General features: G+C 45.0%; 1 protein-coding gene across 1 annotated transcript in view; it reads left to right on the plus strand.

The window, feature by feature from the left end:
* The window catches only part of PKD1 (polycystin 1, transient receptor potential channel interacting), a 125,216-nt gene that overhangs the window by 94,701 nt on the left and 9,611 nt on the right, over positions 1-20,904 (plus strand). The window contains exons 17-33 of the mRNA XM_044657233.1: positions 766-909; positions 1,098-1,377; positions 4,111-4,324; positions 5,028-5,187; positions 5,587-5,739; positions 6,663-6,807; positions 7,049-7,666; positions 10,077-10,233; positions 11,106-11,358; positions 12,554-12,749; positions 17,569-17,739; positions 17,853-17,996; positions 18,483-18,693; positions 19,207-19,333; positions 19,676-19,792; positions 20,353-20,402; positions 20,633-20,826. Coding sequence (XP_044513168.1) covers positions 766-909; positions 1,098-1,377; positions 4,111-4,324; positions 5,028-5,187; positions 5,587-5,739; positions 6,663-6,807; positions 7,049-7,666; positions 10,077-10,233; positions 11,106-11,358; positions 12,554-12,749; positions 17,569-17,739; positions 17,853-17,996; positions 18,483-18,693; positions 19,207-19,333; positions 19,676-19,792; positions 20,353-20,402; positions 20,633-20,826 — 3,334 coding nt within the window. The remainder of the gene's footprint in view (positions 1-765; positions 910-1,097; positions 1,378-4,110; positions 4,325-5,027; positions 5,188-5,586; positions 5,740-6,662; positions 6,808-7,048; positions 7,667-10,076; positions 10,234-11,105; positions 11,359-12,553; positions 12,750-17,568; positions 17,740-17,852; positions 17,997-18,482; positions 18,694-19,206; positions 19,334-19,675; positions 19,793-20,352; positions 20,403-20,632; positions 20,827-20,904) is intronic.

Raw genomic sequence — 20,904 nt, forward strand, 5'->3', positions numbered from 1 at the left:
CTAGGCAGGGATCCTGTTCCAGTTTGCCATGGATCATATAAGCATCAATATACGGGACAGAGGGCATCTAGGTGGCCTAGCAGATGGAGCACCAGGAATGGAGACAAGAAGACCTAGATTCAAATCTGGCCTCAGATACTTCCTAGCTGTGTAACCCTGGGCAAGTTACTTAACCCCAGTTGCCTAACCCTTGCTACTTTCCTGTCTTAGAACTGATACTAAGTGGGGGCAGCTGGGTAGCTCAGTGGATTGAGAGCCAGGCCTAGAGGTCCTGGGTTCAAATCCAGCCTTAGATACTTCTAGCTGTGTGACCCTGGGTAAGTTGCTTAACCCCCATTGGCTAGCCCTTACCATTCTTCTGCCTTAGAACCAATACTGAGTATTGATTCTTGGATGGAATCAAGGGTTTAAAAAAAAAAAGAATTGATACTAAGACAGAAGGTAAGAGTTTTATATATATGACAGATCAGAAGGGAGAGAGAATGGAGGTAGAGACTTTCAGGCAGAGTCTGAAAGCCAGCCCACTCTTTTTTCCCCCCACATTATTTTATTTATTTATTTATTTTTAGAATATTTTTCCATGGTTACATGATTCATTTTCTCTCCCTCCCCTCTTCCCTCCTCCCTCCAGGAGCTGACAAGCAATTCCACTGGTTTATACATGTCTTATTACTCAAAACCCATTTCCATATTATTCATATTTGTAATAGAATAATCTTTTAAAGCCACAACCCAGCCCACTCTGTTGATATCTTCTCTATCTAGGTGCTGATCAGGAATGGTTTAGTGCCCATTGTGTCCCTGGAATGTGTTTCCTGCAAAGCACAATCAGTGTATGAAGTCAGCAAGAGTTCCTACGTCTACCTGGAGGGGACCTGCCACAACTGCAGTAGTGGCTCTAAGCGAGGGGTAAGGAGCCAGGAACAAGCATGGGATGAGGATTTGAGAAGGGGACCACACAAGGGCAGAGTATGGCTGGTTAAGTTGTCCTTCCACCTAGAGGAGTCTGAATCTGCATGTTTCTGTGTGGCTGTGTTTATATATGTACGTGTGTGCCCGCCATTTATATACACATAGTTATTTGTCTCACCTGGCAGCGATGGGCAGCCCAGACATTCAGCAACAAATCCCTAGTACTGGATGAGTCAACAACGTCAACTGGCAGCTCAGGCATGCGGCTGGTTCTGAGGCGAGGCGTACTTCGTGATGGCGAGGGCTACACTTTCACCCTGACCGTGTTGGGCTGCTCTGGGGAGGAAGAAGGTTTTGCTTCCATTGACTTGTTCCCCAACCGCCCTCCTATTGGGGGCTCTTGCCGCCTCTTCCCCCATGAGGCTGTCAAGGCTCTCACCACCAAGGTCCACTTTGAGTGCACAGGTAAGGACATTCCTTGACCCCACAACACCAATAATAATCAAGCTCAGGTTCCTTGAAAGTTGTGTCCCACAGAATATTTTTACCTTTTCACTTGTTGTCTTCCTGTGGTCCAAAAGGGTCCTGCCAATTTTCCAAAGTGGCATACTGAGGCTCAGGGAGGTCAAGCATTTTGTCCAAGATCACACAGTGATTGGGAGGTGGGAAGGATGAAGGAGAGAGGCTGGAGAGAGAGCCCAGGAATTCTGACTCTCAGGTCATGAAGGACCACCTCCGATTCATTCATTCAGTAAACATTAAGTACCTAGCATATACAGAACATTCTACTAGTCCCTGGGGTTGTGGTGAGCGGTGGGGTGTTGTGAATGCAAAATTTAAGTAAGTAGAGGTCCTTACCCTAGCAAACTTTATTGTCCAGTGGGAGAGAGAGGAGGAAGACACATCACCAACACCAGTTTCAGTAATATACACTTCCACCCAGTGAGTGCAGTAAATAGTTGTAAGCAAAGTCCTGAATGAACTTTAGGGACAAGGTTCCTACAAGACTTCAGAGGAGGGAATAGTGGGAGCAAAGATGTGGAAATGAGAGCAGAGGACGTGTTGGGAGATCTGAGAGGAGTCCATTTGGCTTGAATAGAGAGTGTATGTGGGAAATAAAGAGAAGGCTGGAAATGTGAATGACATCAGTGAGGGCTTTGTATGCCAGATGAAGAAGTCTGAACTGGACACAATAGTCACTAATAAGCCACTGAGGATTTCTGAGCAGAGGAGTAATATGGCTCTGCATAAGAGGGATTAGACCAGCAATGGTGTGAAGGATGGATTGGCAACAATTGCAATAGTCTGGGTAAATTATGAGGATCTATATAGTAAGAGAGTAGCAATAGGAAGAGAGGAGAGGTATAGTATGAGAGATTTTCATAAAAGTAGAAGTAATGATACTTAGTAACTGATTGGATAAATGAGGTAAAAGAGAAGAAAAATGAAAGGTAGCCTCACTGTTTCTGGTATAGGACACTAGGTGAATAGTGGTGCCATGGGATGAAATAATGAAGTCAGGAAGGTCTGGGCCAGTGAGACTTCTAGGTAGAGATATCAGGTGGTCAGGGGGAAATGTGGTTCCAAAGCTCAGAAAAGAGGCCAGATTTGGGGATTTCCTACATAATTGAAGCTATGGACGTGAATGAGATTGTCAAGGAAGGGAGTGTAGAGAAGGAAGTGGTCCGAGGATAGAACCATGTTCACCAGTGTAGTCAACACACACATTAAGGGCCTGGGAAGAAGAGAAAGGGGTGCTTAGAGAGGTAGGAGGAGAATAAGTAGAGTGTGGTATCTCAGAGGCCAAGTGGAAAAAAAAGAGCGCCCATTGGAAAGGCACTGTTAGCACTCTTGAAAGCTACTTAAAGATTATAGAAAGAGAGAACTGTTTGATTTTTTTTAAGCCATTGGGATTGACAAGTAGTGACTGTTGAGAGCAGTTATAGTAGAGATGGTGGTGGCTGCTCCAAATTGAGGACAGAGTAGGTAGGTCCATCAACATAGACAACTTTAAGAACCATTACCTTTTGTCTTAGAATCACTACTATGTATTAGTTCTAAGGCAGTAGAGTGGTAAGGGCTAGGCAATGGGGGTAAGTGACTTGCCCAGGGTCACACAGCTGGGAAGTGTCTAAGGCCATATTTGAACCTAGGACCTCCTGTCTCCAGGCCTGGCTCTCAGTCCACTGAGCCACCCAGCTGCCCCCAGTAATGAAGTACCTGAGGCCAGGTTTGAACTCATGAAGATGAGTCTTCCTGATTCTAAACCCAGTGCTCTCTCCACTGGGCCAACTAGCTGCCCATCGTAGACAACTTTTAAAGAAGATTGACAGTGAAAGAGAGATACAGGATAGAGAAATGGAACAGGTCCAAGAGAAAATATTTATCTAATTGGGAAGACCTGAGCATATTTGTACACAGAAGAGGAGCCAGTAGAAAGTCTGAGTTTGAATAGGAGAGAGAGAAGATGATGGCTTCTGGAACAAGGAGGGAATAAGATTTTGCAATCCATCCAATTTCTGATGTCTGTCACTGAGTTCCATCGTGTTCTATAATTTTTCATAGAACAGGATGACTCAGTTTCACCTTATCATGGTTTTAAAAGCTCATAATGTAACCATCTCAGAGCCATGACTGTGGTGGGACCACTGGGGCTATGCTCCAAGATAAATCCACAGGTTGCACTTCCTCCTTGAGGCATTCCTACAGTCCCAACTCAGAGGGTCTTGGTCTTCTCTGAGGACCCACCTGCCCCTGCCATGATTCCCAACATAGACTGAACTATCTTCTGTCTCCTGAATTTGCCACAAAATCAAAGGTCATGGAGGGTAAAAACAAAAGAAAAAGTCATTGGGGTTGATAATTAGAAGGTCACTGATGATCATTGAGTGCAATTTCAATAGAGAAGCCCCAAAAGGATACCCAAAGTCCCTGTTATGATTGTGATCCATTTCTACATCTCTCATTCCCACTGCCTCTACTCCTCAAGTGTTGTTGTGAAGGTCAAATGAGATAATATTTTTGTTTCCATCCTTCCATCCAGCTCCCACCACTTCTCTCCACATAGGATATTAGCCATTGCTATTGTGTGTCCATGGTAGGGTATGGAGAAGGGTGGGAGAAGGGGAGTGGAGACAAGGTTGGATGGTCAGAAGTTCTTGCCTCCAGAGGGACAATCCTGGGCTATGATTCTTGCAGGCTGGCGGGACACAGAGGATGAAAATGCTCCACTGGTGTATTCCCTGCTTATGCGGCGCTGCCGTCAAGGCTACTGTGAGGAATTCTGCATCTACAAAGGCAGTCTCTCTGCATATGGAGCTGTGTTGCCTCCCGGCTTTAAGACCCACTTCACTGTGGATCTCTCTGTAGTCGTGCAGGACCAGTTAGGTGCTGCCGTGGTAGCCCTGAACAAGTAAGGGGCGGGGAGGCAAAGGGCCATTTTGAACCTTGAGGCACCAGCCTATTCAAGATTGTCTCTCAACCAGTCAGTCAATAAATATCTGCCAGGCACTTTACTAAGTAATCTGAGGGTCCCTTGTGGACCCAGAGCCTTGGGCCAGGCACCCAAGGGGTTGGCACAGTTAGAAGAAGGATCGAGATGGATGGCAGAAGGGATCATCAGGGGAAACTTGGTCATCTTTGGGAAGCAATATACAAACAAGCAGTTTGATTCAGTAGAAGGATGCTAGATTCGACATCAGAGGTTCTAGGTTTGAATCCTGGCTCTGCCCCTTGTTACCTCTGTGAACTTAAGTCACTTAACGTCTCTGGACCTGAGTTTTCTAATCTATTCAAATGAAAGGATTGACTTTCGTCACCTCTAGTGCCACTTCCAGCTCTGCATCCATGATCCAAGTCAGATATTTTTAACAATGAGTCTATGAGCATTGAAGGGATCAAGAGAAAATTAGTATCTGTGTAGAGTGAAGTGAATTGATCATGAGAAGAGGATGGATAGAGTGATTTGTTTTTGGAGAGTGGGGAGGGTCATAAGGATCTGTTGGAGGTGAATATTTCTCTGAGCAGCTTAGAAGTCTAGTTATTACTCTTGGGCAGTGGGAGGGACTGACTTGCTGCCACTCAGACTACCTCAGAGTCTGACCCTCACCTTCCAGGTCTCTACTTATTACCTTACCCGAGCCTTCTCCCAGCTTCCACTGTCTTACCCACTGGCTGTACAGTCTGACTGAGACAGTCCTGCCAGGGCTGGTGAAACAGGCCGACCCCCAGCATGTCATCGAGTACTCATTGGCTCTCATCTCTGTCCTCAATGAGGTTAGTGCCATCTCCACCCCTGCCCTGGATGAGAGAACCAAGGGAGGCAGCAAGAGACTGGGGAGCCCTATGGTGGATGATCAAAGCCATGGTTAAAGTTGGAAAGATGGTTTCCTGAGTTACTTAGATTGATTTTATAACAGAGAGATCTCAAGTGATCACCTTCTTTGCTATCTGACCACCACTGCAGATCAATAAACATGTATTATTAAGTTCTGTGCTAGGTGTGGGGGATGCAAAGATGAAAAATAATCCCAGCCCTCTGTCAGTGGATCAAAGGTTGTTTTTAAAGACCATTAAATTACTCAGGGGAATTGGAGGTGTGTATAAGGAGATGTATACAAACCCCAATGTCTCTCTATGCTCTTATGAAGTACCTGTTTCCTCCTTTCCTGTCAGTATGAACAGGTAACATCCTCAGAGGAAGAGGCCAGCCACGAGAGGCAACTCCGGGTGCTGATGCGAAAAAACATCACAGAGATCCTTGTTTCCCTTCGTGTCAACACCGTGGATGATATTCAGCAGATCTCAGCTGCCCTAGCACAGTGCACGGTATGTTGAGCCACCTTACTCTCACTCTCCCTAGCCCTGTTTCTTCCCTAACAGCTCAGACCCACCTTGCAGGACACCCTTGGGAAACTGGCTGGAACTAGATCTGTTTCTCCTTCAGGTTGGGTCGATTCAAATTGAATCAGTGCCTCTCAGGTCTCAGGTTATTTGGCCTTACCTGACTGTCAGGATAAGCTTTTGGAGGTACTGAGGTTGTCAGAAAGATCAAGGGATATTAAGATGGGCAGCTGAGCCCTCTGTGGGAGAGGAGGGAAGACAAAGGTGAGAAAGGGATGGTGGATGGGCAACAATGAAAAGCTAGTGATTCGTAGTGTTAGGAAGCCAGGAGTGAGGGGTCTGGGGAGAGTAGAGGACAATGATGTGGGTGAAAGGTTGGGAGTGATGGTGAAACAGGAAATGAGGGTAGAACCTCAAATATCTTTTCTTAATAAAGATATTTTATTTTACCAAATATGTGTAATAACAAATTTCCACATAAGTTTTTTGGAATTATATGATCCAAATTGTCCCCCTCTTTTCCTCCCCCCATCCCAGAACTGGCAGCCAATTCGTTCTGGGTTATACGTGTATTATCATGCAAAACATATTTCCATATTATTCATTTTTTTTAGAGAATAATCATATAAAACCAAAACCCAAATAAACAAGCGTTAAATCCTATGCTTTTATCTGCATCCCAACTCCGACAGTCCTTTCTCTGGAGATGGATGGCATTCCTTGTCATAAGTCCTTCAGATTTGTCCTGGATCATTGAATTACTAGTAATAACTAAGCCTATCACAGTTGGTCATTCCACAATACGAATATCCTTTTTGTGGAAGAAAATGATGGGCACTTATCTGCTCGGACAGGCTGGATATGGACAGAGAGGGCTGAACCTACATCACTGAACTCTCTCCCCACAGGTAGCAAGTAAGGAGTTTGTGTGCCACTCTTGCCTCAGAAAAACCCTGAACAAGCTGGAGAACATGATGGCCATCCTGCAAAATGAGACCACACAAGGCACAGTGACCCCCACAGCCATTGCTGACAACATCCTCAACATCACTGGTGAGTCGGGAGGCAAGCCCAGGAATCCAGCATAGGGAATGGGGGAAGGCAGCGAGCAAAGAAAAGGGGAAAGGAAGAGCGACCCTTTTCTCTCACGGGGGGCTTTCCTATTGGATTAAAGGCTTCCATCGTCTGTGGCTGCGTCTTCTACTTGCTTCTGAAGGTCCAGCTGAGTGCTTTGCATGCTGGGGCTCACGCTCCAAGGCTGGCACTAACTGTCTTGCCTTTTTATCTCCCTTAGGTGACCTCATTCACCTGGTGAACTCAGATACCCAGAGCCTAGAGCCTACAGAGCTGTGCAGCAAACCCCTCACCCTCCTGGTGGCCTCCCGAGCTTATAACCTGTCATCGGACCTGATGAGAATCCTCATGAAGTCTCGAGTGCTGAATGAAGAACCGCTGACCCTGGCGGGGGAAGAGATTGTGGCTCGAGGCAAACGTTCGGACCCCTTCAGCCTGCTGTGCTATGAGAACACTTCTGACTGCCAGTTTTCCATCCCACCTGCTTTCAACAGTACCTTCTCTGATGTCACTGACGTCATTCAGCTCATTTTCCTCGTGGACTCCAACCCCTTCCCCTTTGGCTACATCAGCAACTACACAGTCTCTACCAAAGTGGCCTCCATGGCCTTCCAGACACAGGCAGGGGCCCAAATCCCAATAGAGCGGCTGGGATCCGAGAAGGCCATCACCGTCAAGGTGTCTAACAACACGAGTGGAGGAGGCGGTGGGGACCGCGTCCTCTCCGCCAGCACTGCCATCATCCAACCGCGCACATCTGTCAGCGCCATCATTGCCCCCGAAAACCACAACCCTGAGGCCGGCCTGCACTTCCAGCTTACCTACACTGTACTGAATGGTGGGTATCGTGAGCTCGGCAGCCCCCGGGGCTGCCCGGTGGCACATCTCTCTGGGTTGTTTTTTTAATTTATCTTTTTCTACTGGTTTCACATCCATCATGTTGTTCCCTCCTTTTAGCAGCCCTAGAATGTGGTTACCAAATGAGATCATGTAAACTTTATAAACCTTATAAATCAAACAAGTGTTTTATTAGCACCCACTATGTGCCAGGCACCACTATCTTGGCACTGAGGATTGTAACCAGCAAAAGATGGAATGACTAAGGAAATAGAGATCTGATCTTCTGAGCATATCGATTTATTAAGCAATGCATGACAATTGCCCAACAAATCAGGGCCAAGCCCCTTCCTCAATTTAGAACTGGACCCTGAATACAGGGGGAGACAGACTTTTATACAGTAAAAACAGTCAAATTCAATTAATTTTAAAAGGGAACAATTAATTAAAAGGGAACAGCATTAGAAAATTTGATTTCTAATCGGATTAAAGATTAAGGACTGGGGCAGCTGGGTGGCTCAGTGGATTGAGAGCCAGCCTAGGGACAGGAGGTCTTAGGTTCAAATCTGGCCTCAGACACTTCCTAGCTGTGTGACCCTAGGCAAGTCACTTAACCCCCTTTGCTTCGTCCTTACTACTCTTCTTCCTTGGAACAAATACCCAGTATTGATTCTAAGTCGGAAGGTAAGGATTTAAATAAACAAACAAATAAATGATTAAAGACTTTCCAAGTTGGGAGGTAGAGAGTAAACAGGTATAATTCTCTGAATCCAGGAAAAATACGAGAAAACTCCTTATATCAGTCTTTGGATCTGACCTAGTTTCTGGTCAGCATAACCTAGGTCCTTGGTGAAAGGTCTCTAAATGTCAGGTGGAGGTGTTCCAGTTTCCCAGTCACACATGGCTAGGTTCAAATGGTGCAGTATGGTTTTCTCCCAATTCTCCCTACTGAATAAAGTTTTCTCCCAAGACAGAATTTGAATGAGACCCATAATTGAATAGAAAGGAAACTAAACTAGCTCCAGAATTGAGACACAGGTTGGAGTCAGTGTGGTTCACTCAGTTCTCACGGTTAACCCCTTCCTATCCTTCTACAGTTTTTCTCACAATTTTCTTCACAAAATACAGGTATGAAGAATAAAGCAATCATTCTTTCTTGCAAGAAGCATACATTCTAATGGGTGATACGACATAATTATGGATATAAATATATAAAGAGAATCAACACATAATAGTTAGATACATGGTTGTTAGGGAGAGAGGACATTAGCAGTTGGTGGGAATTAGGAGCAGTTTTGTGTAGAAAGCAGTGCATGGTGCTTTCTTGGAGGAGAGAGATTGTAGGAAGCAGAGGTGAGGAAGAATTTCTTTTCTTTCTTTTTTTTTAACCCTTACTTTCTGTTTTAGTAACAACTCCAAGATAGAAGGACAGGGGCTAGGCAAAAAAAGGGTAAGTGACTTTCTCAAGGTCACACAGCTAGGAAGTATCTGAGCCCAGATTTGAACCTAGGTCCTCCCGTCTCTAGGCCTGGGACTCTATCCACTGAGCTAACCAGATGCCCCTGTGAGGAAGGATTTCCAGGCAAAAGGGATAGGCAGTGAACTGCACAAAGACTAGAGACAGATTGCCATGTGTGAAGAACAGAGAGAAAACTAATTTGGTTGAATTCTAGACTAAGGAGTGAAGACCGATGTCTGGTGAGGCTGGAAAAATAGGATAGGGCAAGGTCAAGAAGGGCTTTAAAAGATAGATGGAAGTGGCAGAATCCTAGAGTCAACTGAGAGTTACTGGAGTTTATTTAGTAAGGGATTGCTATAGTCAGATCTACACTTAAAGGAAATCACAGCTGTGAACATAATATTAGATTTAATAGACAAGATCCCCATTTTATAGGTGAATGCATGGGAATGCAGAGAGGTTAGATGACCTTTGCAAGACTGATTAGTTAATTCATAAATTCATTTATTTCAACTGGCACATAGTAGGTACTTAATAAATGCTTATTATTAAAGGGTTGCTGAGTTGCTCACTGGATTGAGAACCAGGTTCCAATCTGACCTCAGATACTTCCTAGCTGTGTGACCCTGGGCAAGTCACTTTACCCCCATTGTCAAGCCCTTACACAGTATTGATTCTAAGATGGAAGGTAAGGGTTTAAAAAAAAAAAATGGGAGCTATAGACCATTCACAGTGTTTTCTATGAAAGGTCTACTTCTAAAATCTGAATCCCTCCCATCTCCATTGCTCCCCCTCCAACCCTCAAACTCCTCTCTCTCTCCATAAACACATGCCCACACTCATTCTCTCAAACCCAGACTTTGATTTGCTAGAATCTCTTCTTCTCATGGAGGCTTCACTGGAATGGCTCAGCCATTGTAAAGGTAGATTTTGTCCCTGTGCCGTGTCCTAGAGCGATACTTGTCCGAGGAGCCCGAACCCTTCCTTGCTGTCTATCTGCACTCGGCCCCACAGCCCAATGAGTACAACTGCACAGCCAGCAAGAAGATTGGACTGAAGGCACTGGCCGGAGGGGACCACAGGCCTTATACCTTCTTCATCTCTCCAGGGTAAGTGCCTGCTTTCTTTAAGTACTGGGGCCCTGGGCAATGTTGTATGGCAGAGGAGAAGACTTCAAAATGCTTCTCCTTCAATATGGTGGTTGGAATTTTTCAAGTGTTTTCACATGGACCCTGTGAGGAAGAAAAACATCATCCCTGTTTAACACGAGGGAACTAAGAAAATACCCCTGTAAGGCAGGTGGTTTGGGCCTAGAATTCAGTTTCCTGATTCCTGGTCAGGTTCTTTTCTCATCCTGGCTCCCAAAGCAGAGCCTGAATGATTTCCTCTAGTTGATGGATTCTCCTCATGGGGCTGTTTCTTATAAAAACAAGTTTAAAAGCTTGTTTTTAAAAACATTTTAATAACAACGTCAACATAATTGACTTTGTTTGGAATCCTTTATTTTATTTTATGCACTTAAAAATATCATCCTGAGAAATATTATTGAGAAAAGTGTCACACCCTTCTGAGATAGCGTCCATAGGCTTTTCCAGGCCCCCTTAAAGGGAGTCGTGATACTCTAATCCCATCAGAAGTCTTGAGGTCGGGTTTTGACTTTAAATGATCGTCTATTACAAATATTAATAATATGGAAAAAAGTTTTGAAAAATGATATATGTATAACCCAGTGGAATTCCTCATTAGCTCCAGGAGTGGGGAGAAAAGAGAGGAGGGAAAGAATATGAATCATGTAACCATGGGAAAAGATTCTAAATAAATAAATTAATTTAATTAAAAAAAAAAAAAGAAGAAGTTTGAGGTCCTGGGGCTAAAGATGGAGGTAGAGGAGATATGGGAATTCCAGGCCCATAGGGAGATGATCCATGATTTCTACCCAGAGTCCTTACACTGCAACTCTCTATCTGTTTCTGCCCCCTAGAACGGATGACACAACAGCAAGTTACTACCTGAATATGACCAGCCATTTTCATTGGTCCGAGGTGGAAGTGACGGTGGGTCTTTACACATCACTGTGCCAGTACTTCAGTGAGAAGGAGATGATGTGGAAGACAGAGGGCATCGTGCCCCTAGAAGAGACCTCCCCCAGCCAGGCGGTCTGTCTGACGCGCCACCTCACAGCCTTTGGTGCTAGTCTCTTTGTTCCCCCCAGCTCCATCCAATTCATCTTTCCCGTGAGTGATTTCGCCTTCTTTAGTGTCTCTGGCCCTGAGGCAAATGCTGTGGGTACACCAGGGTTGGAAAATGGGCTCCCTTTGGTTAATTCTAAGCTGGTGTGTCCAGCACTGGATGAGAAATATGAAGTGGAAGGAGGAAGATGAAGGAGGTGGGAGGAAGAGACAAGGGATTTCAGTTTGATACAACTTCAAACACATTTAAGTACCTACTGTAGGCAAGAAACTGTGCTAGGGGCTGAGGATCCAAGGACAAAATCAAAACAGTCTTTGCCTTCAAGGGGCTTATATTCTACTGGGGCAGGGGTTACGATCACTACATGTATACAGATAACTGGGGGAAGGAGCCTTACAAGTACCCTGAGAGATAGGTGCCATTATTAACCCCATTTTATAGTTGAGGAAAAATAAGTAGATACAGTTAGGGGGGCTCAGTAGATAAAGTGCTGGGCCTGGAGTCAGTAAGACTCAACTTCCTGAGTTCAAATAGGTCCTTTTATTAGCTGTGTGACCCTGGGCAAGCCACTTAACCCTGTTTGCTTCAGTTTCCTCATCTGTCAAATGAGCTGGAAAAGGAAATGACAAACCACCTCAGTATCTCTGCCAAGAAAACCCCAAATTTGGTCACAAAGAGTCAGATGTGACTGAGATAACTGAACAAGAAGATGTAGACACAATATTAGGAAAAAAATACAAAGTATTTTCCAGAAGAAAAAAAGCAGTTGCCCCTGAGAAGTTAAATGAATCAATGACTGAGTAAGAGAAAAATCATTTCTTAAGCATTATGTGCCAGGCTCTAGTGGTCAGCACTGAAATCAGGAGAAATGGTCCTTGCCCTAATAAAGCTCAATGAAGGCTAAACAGCATGGAGATTCAGAGATCCTTGCTGAAGGAAATTCTAATAAGAAAAGCATAGCAAGAAGATTACTCCATTTTAAAAAATGTTCTCTGCTGACAAAAGGACTCACTGAAAGGCCTCTTTCAAAAAACTATCTCCTCTATGTCCATTTAAAAGAGGAGCCTTCATATTAGGAGAAGGGGGGTTGTAAGGAGAGGCCAAGGGACTAGTGTGGCTGGAAAGTAGTTAAGAGGGATGGGGACTGGTTAGCTGGGAGTTTGGGCCCCAAGAGCGGGTATGTTGGGTACGATGAAGCCAGTGCCAGCCTTGGGCCTGACATTCTTTCTCTTGGCACAGGAGCCTGCCCCAGGCATCAACTATATTGTACTCCTGACTTGCGCCGTGTGCCTGGCCACCTATGTAGTGACAGCTCTGATTGTCCACAAGCTGGACCTGATGGACGTCAGCCGAGTGAGCATCATCCCCTTTTGTGGGAAGAATGGTCGCTTCAAGTATGAGATTCTTGTGAAGACTGGCTGGGGCCAGGGCTCAGGTGAAAGCAGGCAGAGACAGCTGGACTGGTGGCAAGGGGTCGGGAGGGGGCGGGCAGGGGCTGTGGGGGCTGTGGGAAGGGTTAGCTGGCCTTGGGGCCTGATGTGGACAGCCTAGCTTAAATCCCACATCACAGAAGCAGTTAAATAGTACAGTGGATGGAGTGCCAAGCCTGGAGTCAGGAAGACCTGAGTTCCTAAGGCCAGGAAGATCTGGCCTCAACTCTATAACTATGTTTAGCTGTATGATCCTGAGCAAGTCACTCGATCTCAGTGCGCCTCATTTTTTTCAACTATAAAAAGGGGATAATGATAGCACTTGCCTCCCAGAATCATTGTGAGGATAAAATCAGATCATGTTGGTAAAGAGTTCTAAAAACCTTAAAGTGCTCTATAAATGCTAATTATTATTATTATTATTATTATTATTTATCATGCCTGCTTGTCACCTTCACTAGACCACCTTGGCCTTAACACTCCCTTTGTAAGGGCTGAGATCTTGAGGACAGGATTAGGATCTTCCACTTGGAAGAGACTCAGCGGCCATCCAGTTCACCTCCTACTTGAACAAGAATCCGTGACAAGTTAGTCTTCCAATTTCTGAGTGAAGCCCTCAAAGTCTCCTGGGGTGGCCCATTCCGCTTTCAGACAGGTCTAATCGTTAGGCAGTCTTTCCTTATTTTAAGTTGAAATCTACCTCTAAGTAACTTCGACCCCATCCTAGTTCTGTTTTCTGGGGTGGGAGCATTCGAACAGGAGAATCATTGGAAAGGAGAATCGTTTGAATCCCTCTTCCATGTTGAGGCTCTTTGGATATTTGAAGATAGTGATCATGGGCCCCCTAAATCCTCTTCAGGGTAGGCAACCCTATTTTCTCTCAACTGAAGCTTGTAGGGCAAGGTCCTGAGTCCCCTCACCATTCTGGTTGCCTATCTGAACAAAATCCAGTTTCTCACCATCCTTCTTAGAAGGTGGCTCCCAAGATTGAACCCAGAGCTTCCAATGTGACCTAAGCAGAGTCCACTACTGTGGGATGCCCACCTCCCTTCTTCCAATGCTAAATTTTCAAAAATTATTTATTTATTTTTAAGGATTTTTCTGTGGTTACATGATTCATGTTCTTTCCCTCCCCTTTTCCCTCTCCCCTCCTGGAGCCAACAAGCAATTTCACTGGGTTATATGGCCTGAGAATAAATTAATTTTTCACTGCTATTCTACTCATTGAGTTTGCAGTCTACTGAAGTCCTCCCATCTTTTCTGAATAACCTAATTGCTTAGGTCTGCCTTCCTTATTTTTAATTTGCTGAATATGTTTCAGGCTTATGTGAGATGCTACATGTACCCCTATTACAATCCATATTATTGGTTTTAGCCCAGAATTCCAAACTTATTCATTTTAGCCTGTTGAGATCATTCTAGATCTTGATTTTGTCATTCAGCTTAGTAGGTAGGATAGTTGGTAGTAGGTAGGTAGGATGATTTGCATCTTAAGAGGCCCCTTAATTTCCTAGCTATGTGACCCTGGGCAAGTCACTTAACCCTAGTTAAGTTAGTTGCCTAGCCCTTGCCATTCCTCTGTCTTAAAATTAATACTAAGACAGAAGGTAAGGGTTTAAAAAAGAAAAAGAGAGAGAAAGAAAAAAGAAACCATCTAGTCCAACCCCTTCATTTTACAGAGGAAGAAACTGAGACCCAAGAAGGGGAGGGCAATTTGCCCAGGCTAAACAGCTAATAAGTAGTGGAGCCAGGATTCAAACCACCCAGGTCTTTCTGCTTCTCAGTTCAGTTATCTTTCCTCTGGACCACAGCAGCCTCATTGTTTTATAATCATTTGTCAATTCAATAAACATGTGATCTCCATACAAGTGACTAATAAAAATGTAGATAGGGCTGCATTTATATTACTTCTTATGAGATGTTCTTCAGGATAAAAGCAGTTTGTTCATTCCTGCCATTTAGGCCACGTTATTCAGAGGTTGATATAACTCAGCTACATCATCTAGTCCACATTTCCCCATCTTGTCCACAAGGATATTTTAAGAGGCTTGATAACAGACTCCTTAATGGAATCGATCCAGGTAAACAATAATCGTGTCTGTGACCTTCCTTGGATCTACCAGCTTAGTAATTCACTCAAAAAAGAAAATGGGCTTAGCCCGGCATGAGTTGTTCTCTCTTTAAAAAATATTCTTGGCTGTTCTTTTCTTTTTCACTATTGCTAAATCTCTCCAATGACCACTCTCTCCCCGGCAACCCCATAGACTTTTTTTTAAAAACACTTACCTTCTGTCTTAGAACCAATATTTATTGATTCTAAGACAGAAGAGAGGTAAGGGCTAGACAATTGGGGTTAAGTGACTTGCCCAGGATCACACAGCTAGGAAGTATCTGTGAACAGATTTGAACCCAGGAACTCCCATTTCTAAGCCTATCTATTCACTGTCCCACACCCATAGGTTTCTTCCTTTTAATAAATTCGTACAGCCAAGCGAAACCAGTCAACATTAGCCATGTCTGAAAATGTATGCCTCAGTTCATACCTATGGTCAAGAGAGGAAAGTGTTGGCAGAACCCTCTGGGAACCACAACTTTCCCTGGCCAGGGAGGCATGCTTCACTGCTGGCCCACTGAGAGGCGGCCTTATGTAGTGGATTTAAGGCTAAATGACCACAGTTCAAACCCACCTCTGACATTTTCAGTTTCCTCAATCTGTAAGGCAAATGAGAATAGGCTAGATGACTCTTGAAGTCCCTTCCATCTCATCGATGATTCAGTGATCCAATGCATTGATCAGAGTTTTGTAAGCTTTCATCAATCTTTATTTACACTTGCATGATTATTGTATAAATTATTCTCCTGGTACTCCTCTCTTCACTCTGCATCCCTTCAGACGAGTCTCTGAATTCTTGAGGTTTATTATTTCTCCTTGCAAAATAATATTCCACGTTGTTCAGCTCTTCCCCACGTGATGAGCCCCTCCTTTTCTTCTAGCTCTTTGCTGCTACAAAAAGGGCCATTTTCAGTATTTGTGCATATGTGGGGCCTTTCTTCTCTTTTTAACCTCTGCATGACTTGTCCATGAAGGTTCTTCTTCACCTTCCTTTGGACCATAGGTGTGGAATGAAGCATATATTTTCAGACATGGCTAAATGTATTGATTCCTTTTCTTTCTTGACCATTCTTATTTGTAACAAGCAAAAGTTCCATTAGAAAGCAGGTGGGGGTGTTATGTCAATTGACAGTGATATAAGCAGAGAAAGTAGCATTGGGTTGGCTCCTAATGGTCACAGCTTCCCTTTCTTAGTGTCCACTAACCCTGCCTTTAATTTTATATTCAAAAATTTGCCAGGAGTTGACCTCAAGCTCACCAGACTATAGTTTAAAGGACCTATCATCTTCTTTTTGAACAGAGGCTCAAAGGTCGCTTGTCTTCCATCCCATAGCACCCCACAAATTCTCCAGGATCACTGGCAGCAGTCACATTACCATGCTCTTTCAATACCTGAGATGACTTCACTTCCTGCTACTCTTTTACCCATCGGCTTCACCTTTTTTGACTGCTGTAACCCATCTGGCCTTTGCAGCCTGAAGATCAGAAGCAAAATTTTTCTGGCTTCCCTCCATCATTTTTTCTTGTCTCATTCATACCAAGCACCCATCAAAACACTCTTTCTTGCTCCTAAGAAACCTTTAAAAAGACTTTTTATTGCCCTTTGACTATTCTGGCCTCCTCTTTTTTTTTTTTTTAAATCCTTACCTTTTGTCTTAGAATCAATATTAGGTATCAGTTCCAAGGCAGAAGAGCAATAAGAGCTGGGCAGTTGAGTTTAAGTAACTTCCCCAGGGTCACAGCAAGGAAGTGTCCAAGGCCAGATTTGAGCCCAGGTCCTCCTGACTCCAGGCTGGCTCCCTGTCTACTGAGCTCTCTGTCTACCTACCTGCCCCATACCCCCACCCTTGTTACCTGATCATCAAGGTGGATAGAATGATGGACTGAGAGTCCGAAAAACAAATATGAATCCTGCCTCAGAGTGTTTCTAGCTGTGTGACACTGGACAACTTTAACCCATGAGCCTTGACTTCATCCAATCAAGTCAACTAGTATTTATGTATATATTTTTATTCATTTATTTTTTACTAATCCTTAACTTCTGGCTTAGAATCAGTTCTAAGACAGAAGAGCAACAAGGGCTAGGCAATTGAGTTTAAATGACTTGCCCAGGGTCACACAGCTAGGAAGTGTCTGAGGCCAAATTTCAGTCCAGCACCAGGCCTGATGCTCTGTCCACTGTGGTACCCAGCTGCCCCTTCCCTATCATTTATTAAGTTTCTACCATGTGCCAGGCATCATCTATAAAATGGGGGGTGATAGTAGCATTTACTTCACTGGGTTGTTGTGAGAATCAAATGAGGTGATTTTTGTAAACCTTAAAGTGCTGTATAATGTTGTTCTAATTAGTATTCATCTGTTCCTTTCAATGGGATATTCCCTTCCACTGCTGTGATCGCCAGTGCTGGATCATTCTCTACCAAGTTTCAATGACACCCGTGAAACTCAAATTCTTCTTTTTGCATGAAGATCTCTAGTTTGCCTTATTGCCCATACTCTGGGCTTTGCTGTATAGAAATCTGAGCCCATAAATATCACTCCTGGCCCTCTTCCAGGTTCCTCTCTCCTGTGAAGTGCTGGACAGCTCCACAGTTCTTTTGTTGGCTCTCCCAAACCCCAGTTTCTGGTGGCTTTGGCTGTGTCTTTGCAAAAACCCTCTCCCTACCTTCTTTATGCTCATGTCCTTCTGCCTTCCTTCCCTCCGTGTGTAGGCACAACAGCCCACGTGGGCATCACCCTCTACGGGGCAGATGGCCGAAGTGGACACCGGCATCTGGATGGAGAGAGTGCTTTTCATCGCAACAGTCTGGACATCTTCCAGATTGCCACACAGCGCAGCCTTGGGAGTGTGTGGAAGATCCGAGTGTGGCATGACAATAAAGGTGTGGAGAGAGGGCTTGGGCAGTAGGAACCTTCCTGCCTCTGCCCACTGTGAGACAGTTTCTTCCTCTTTCCTTGGCCCAAAGCCCTATGGCTCCCTGTCTTCTCTTCCCAGGGCTCAGCCCGGCCTGGTTCCTACAACACATCATTGTCCGGGATTTACAGACTGGCCGAAGTGCCTTCTTCTTGGTGAATGATTGGTTGTCGGTGGAGACTGAGGACAACGGGGGCCTGGTGGAGAAGGAAGTCCTAGCAGCAAGTAAGCCTTCTTCAGCCTCAGAATCCCCCTTTTCTCCCTCCTTGATTTTGGCCCCATGCCTGCCATGATTTTTCTCATTTTTTCACTTTTTGGATTCTTGGCTCCATCCAAAAATGAAACTCCCTCATTTGTATTTTCTTTGTCTGTGAGTCAGTATGTTTGTGGGTAGGTCAAACCAAGGAACATAGCTTTAGAGCTGGAAGGAACTTTAGAGGTCAGCCATTGAGTCCAACCCACTCATTTTATAAATGAGAAAACTGAGATACAGAGAGGTTAAATGACTTGCCCAGAGTCACATAGTGAGTCCCTGAGTTGTGATTTGAATCTGAGACTTTCTGGTTCCATGTTCAGCACTATCTGCTACTCCACACTGTATCAAATAAAGTATAGATGTAAAGGGGAAACTTAAGTTTGTGAGGGAATAAATGTGTTCCTCTCCCTTCCAGCTTTGCCTCTAGCTTTCCTCTTCTCTCTTTGCCCCTCTAGGTGATGCCACCCTACGCAGGTTCCCACGGCTGCTGACGGCAGAACTACAGCGAGGCTTTTTTGAGAAGCACATCTGGCTGTCACTGTGGGACCGCCCCCCACGAAGCCGCTTCACTCGGGTCCAGCGGGCTACTTGCTGCGCCCTCCTGATCTGCCTCTTCCTGGGTGCCAATGCTGTGTGGTACGGAGTTGTGGGAGATGTCGATCACAGGCGAGTACCCCTCCCAACCATCCTGGGCCATAATATCTTCTCTCCAACCCCTCCCCAATGATGTCCATCCCCCAAAGTTAAATTGGCAAGGTCCATGCCATCAGGTCCATTCCTCTACCAAATACACATCCCTTCAAGGATAGACATTTCCCCACCTCTCCTGGTCTCCTGTGGCAGTCCTAGGACTCCTCACTATCAGGAACTTTTTTTTCTTTTTGGTTTTATTTAAACCTCTCCAGCTTCTGCTATATTTTCCTATTACCTTTTGCTCTGTAATAAAGTGATCTCAGTCTCCTTGTCACTGGGTCTAGAGTCAGGAAAGCCAGAGTTCAGACTTACAGTATGATCCTGGGCAAATCGATTTCAATTTCCTCAATTGAAAATGGAGAATAATAATAACACCTAATTGCAGAGTTGTTGTGAGGATCAGATGAAATAATATTTATAAAGCACTTAACATAATGCCTGGCACAAAGTAGGCACTTAAATATTTATTTCCTTCCTTCTTTGCAGCAATGTGCCCATGTCCAGTCTGATCCCACTAAGTGTGGACACGGTGGCCGTTGGCCTGGTGTCCAGTGTGGTTGTCTACCCTCTCTACCTAGTTATCCTGTTTCTCTTCCGTATGTCCCGGAGCAAGGTAAGGATGGGACCTGTAGCTTGGCAGACGGAACAGAAGGACAAGGACCTAGAGAAATAGTGGGAGTGGGGGTCATTTAAACATCCCTTGGTGGACAGAGAGTAAATTTGGGAGTCGGTCCTCTACTGTCTGTGGGATTTCCTGCCCACTCAGGCCTCTCCCCTGTTCTAGCTCACTAGGACATAGAATAGTCCTGTTTTGAAGCTGCTTTGAAATTTTGAAGCAGGGAGTTGAATGAGATGCTCACCGGGATAAAAGGAAAGGCAACTGCAACAGTTAATAAATATTTGTTAAGCACCTACTGTGTGCCAGGCATGGGGCTGAGTGCCATTCTGCCTACAGGTATCAGTAAGCCCTGACCGTAGCCCTGCAGGGCAGCAGATGCTGGACATCGATAACTATCTGGAGACATCAGTTCTAGACAGCTCCTTCCTCACTTTGTCTGGACTCCATGCTGAGGTGACGGGGACTGGGAAGAGATCTTGCATGTGACCTGCCTCCTTGCTATAAGGAGCTTGGCATGTTGTTCAGTAGCCGAGAGGCCACGTGGAAAGAGCCTTGGGCTCAGAGTCCCCAAATCACAGACAGCCAAACTCGGTAGCTCTCAAGTCTAGCCTGTTTCCCAACCAGCGGACCTTGGTTCAAGGGCTGGCCTCGAGCACTTTCTAGTTGGGTGACTGAATCTCTCCAAGTCCCAGGCTTCTCATTTGTCAAATGAGGATGATGAAAATACTTACCTCAGCCACCTTGCTTGTAGGGTGGTTGGGAAGAAGGCAGTTTGTGAACCTTTGATTGTCCTGGACCCCTTTGGCAGTCTACTAAAGCCTATTGGCCCCCTTCTCAGATTAAGGTTTTTAAATGCATAAAATACATAGGATTGCAAAGGAAGACAATTATATGGAAATATGCTATTAAAAAAACCAAACTCCTGGATCCCAGATTAAGAACCCCTGAAGCATTAGCAAAGATTCTCCCTGGCCAAGTCTTATCCCTGAAAAGCTCTGTATTCTTCTCCACAGGCATTTTCTGGACAAACTAAAACAGATTTGTTTCTGGATGATTCTAAAAGGTGGGTGCCCCGGCATAGAGCAAAATCATACTGAATTTAGACAGAGCTGAACATCCATTTGGGCATCACATGTCATGCATACATGGCTGCCTGGATTTCGTGCATGGTTTCCCCACATGGAGATAGTGGCTCCCATCACTTGTATGAGTTCCTCTGGGTTTGGTCAGGCAGGTGCTTGCATTGGTCAGGATTTCACCTGTTCCCCTGGGTGGGTGTGATTGCTTTCACAGCCTGATGCATTGGCAGTCCAGTGATGGCACTCTTAGCTGGCCAGACCTACTCAGTGACCCTTCCATCATGGGTAACACCCTTCAGAGGCTGGTGCGGGCCCGGGCTGGGAACCCTCAGGGTCTGGAGACCATGGAAGAAGATGGTCTCTCCCTGGGAAGCCCCCCTTCCCAGACCAAGTACTTCTCCACCTCAGGTGAGTAAGTAGGTCTTGGTTTGGGGTGAGGGAGGACACGGAATTTTTTTGTGATCACAGTACCCCTCTTTTCTGAAG

The sequence above is a fragment of the Gracilinanus agilis genome, chromosome 1 (assembly GCF_016433145.1).
Source record: "Gracilinanus agilis isolate LMUSP501 chromosome 1, AgileGrace, whole genome shotgun sequence".
Classification (NCBI taxonomy): domain Eukaryota; kingdom Metazoa; phylum Chordata; class Mammalia; order Didelphimorphia; family Didelphidae; genus Gracilinanus; species Gracilinanus agilis.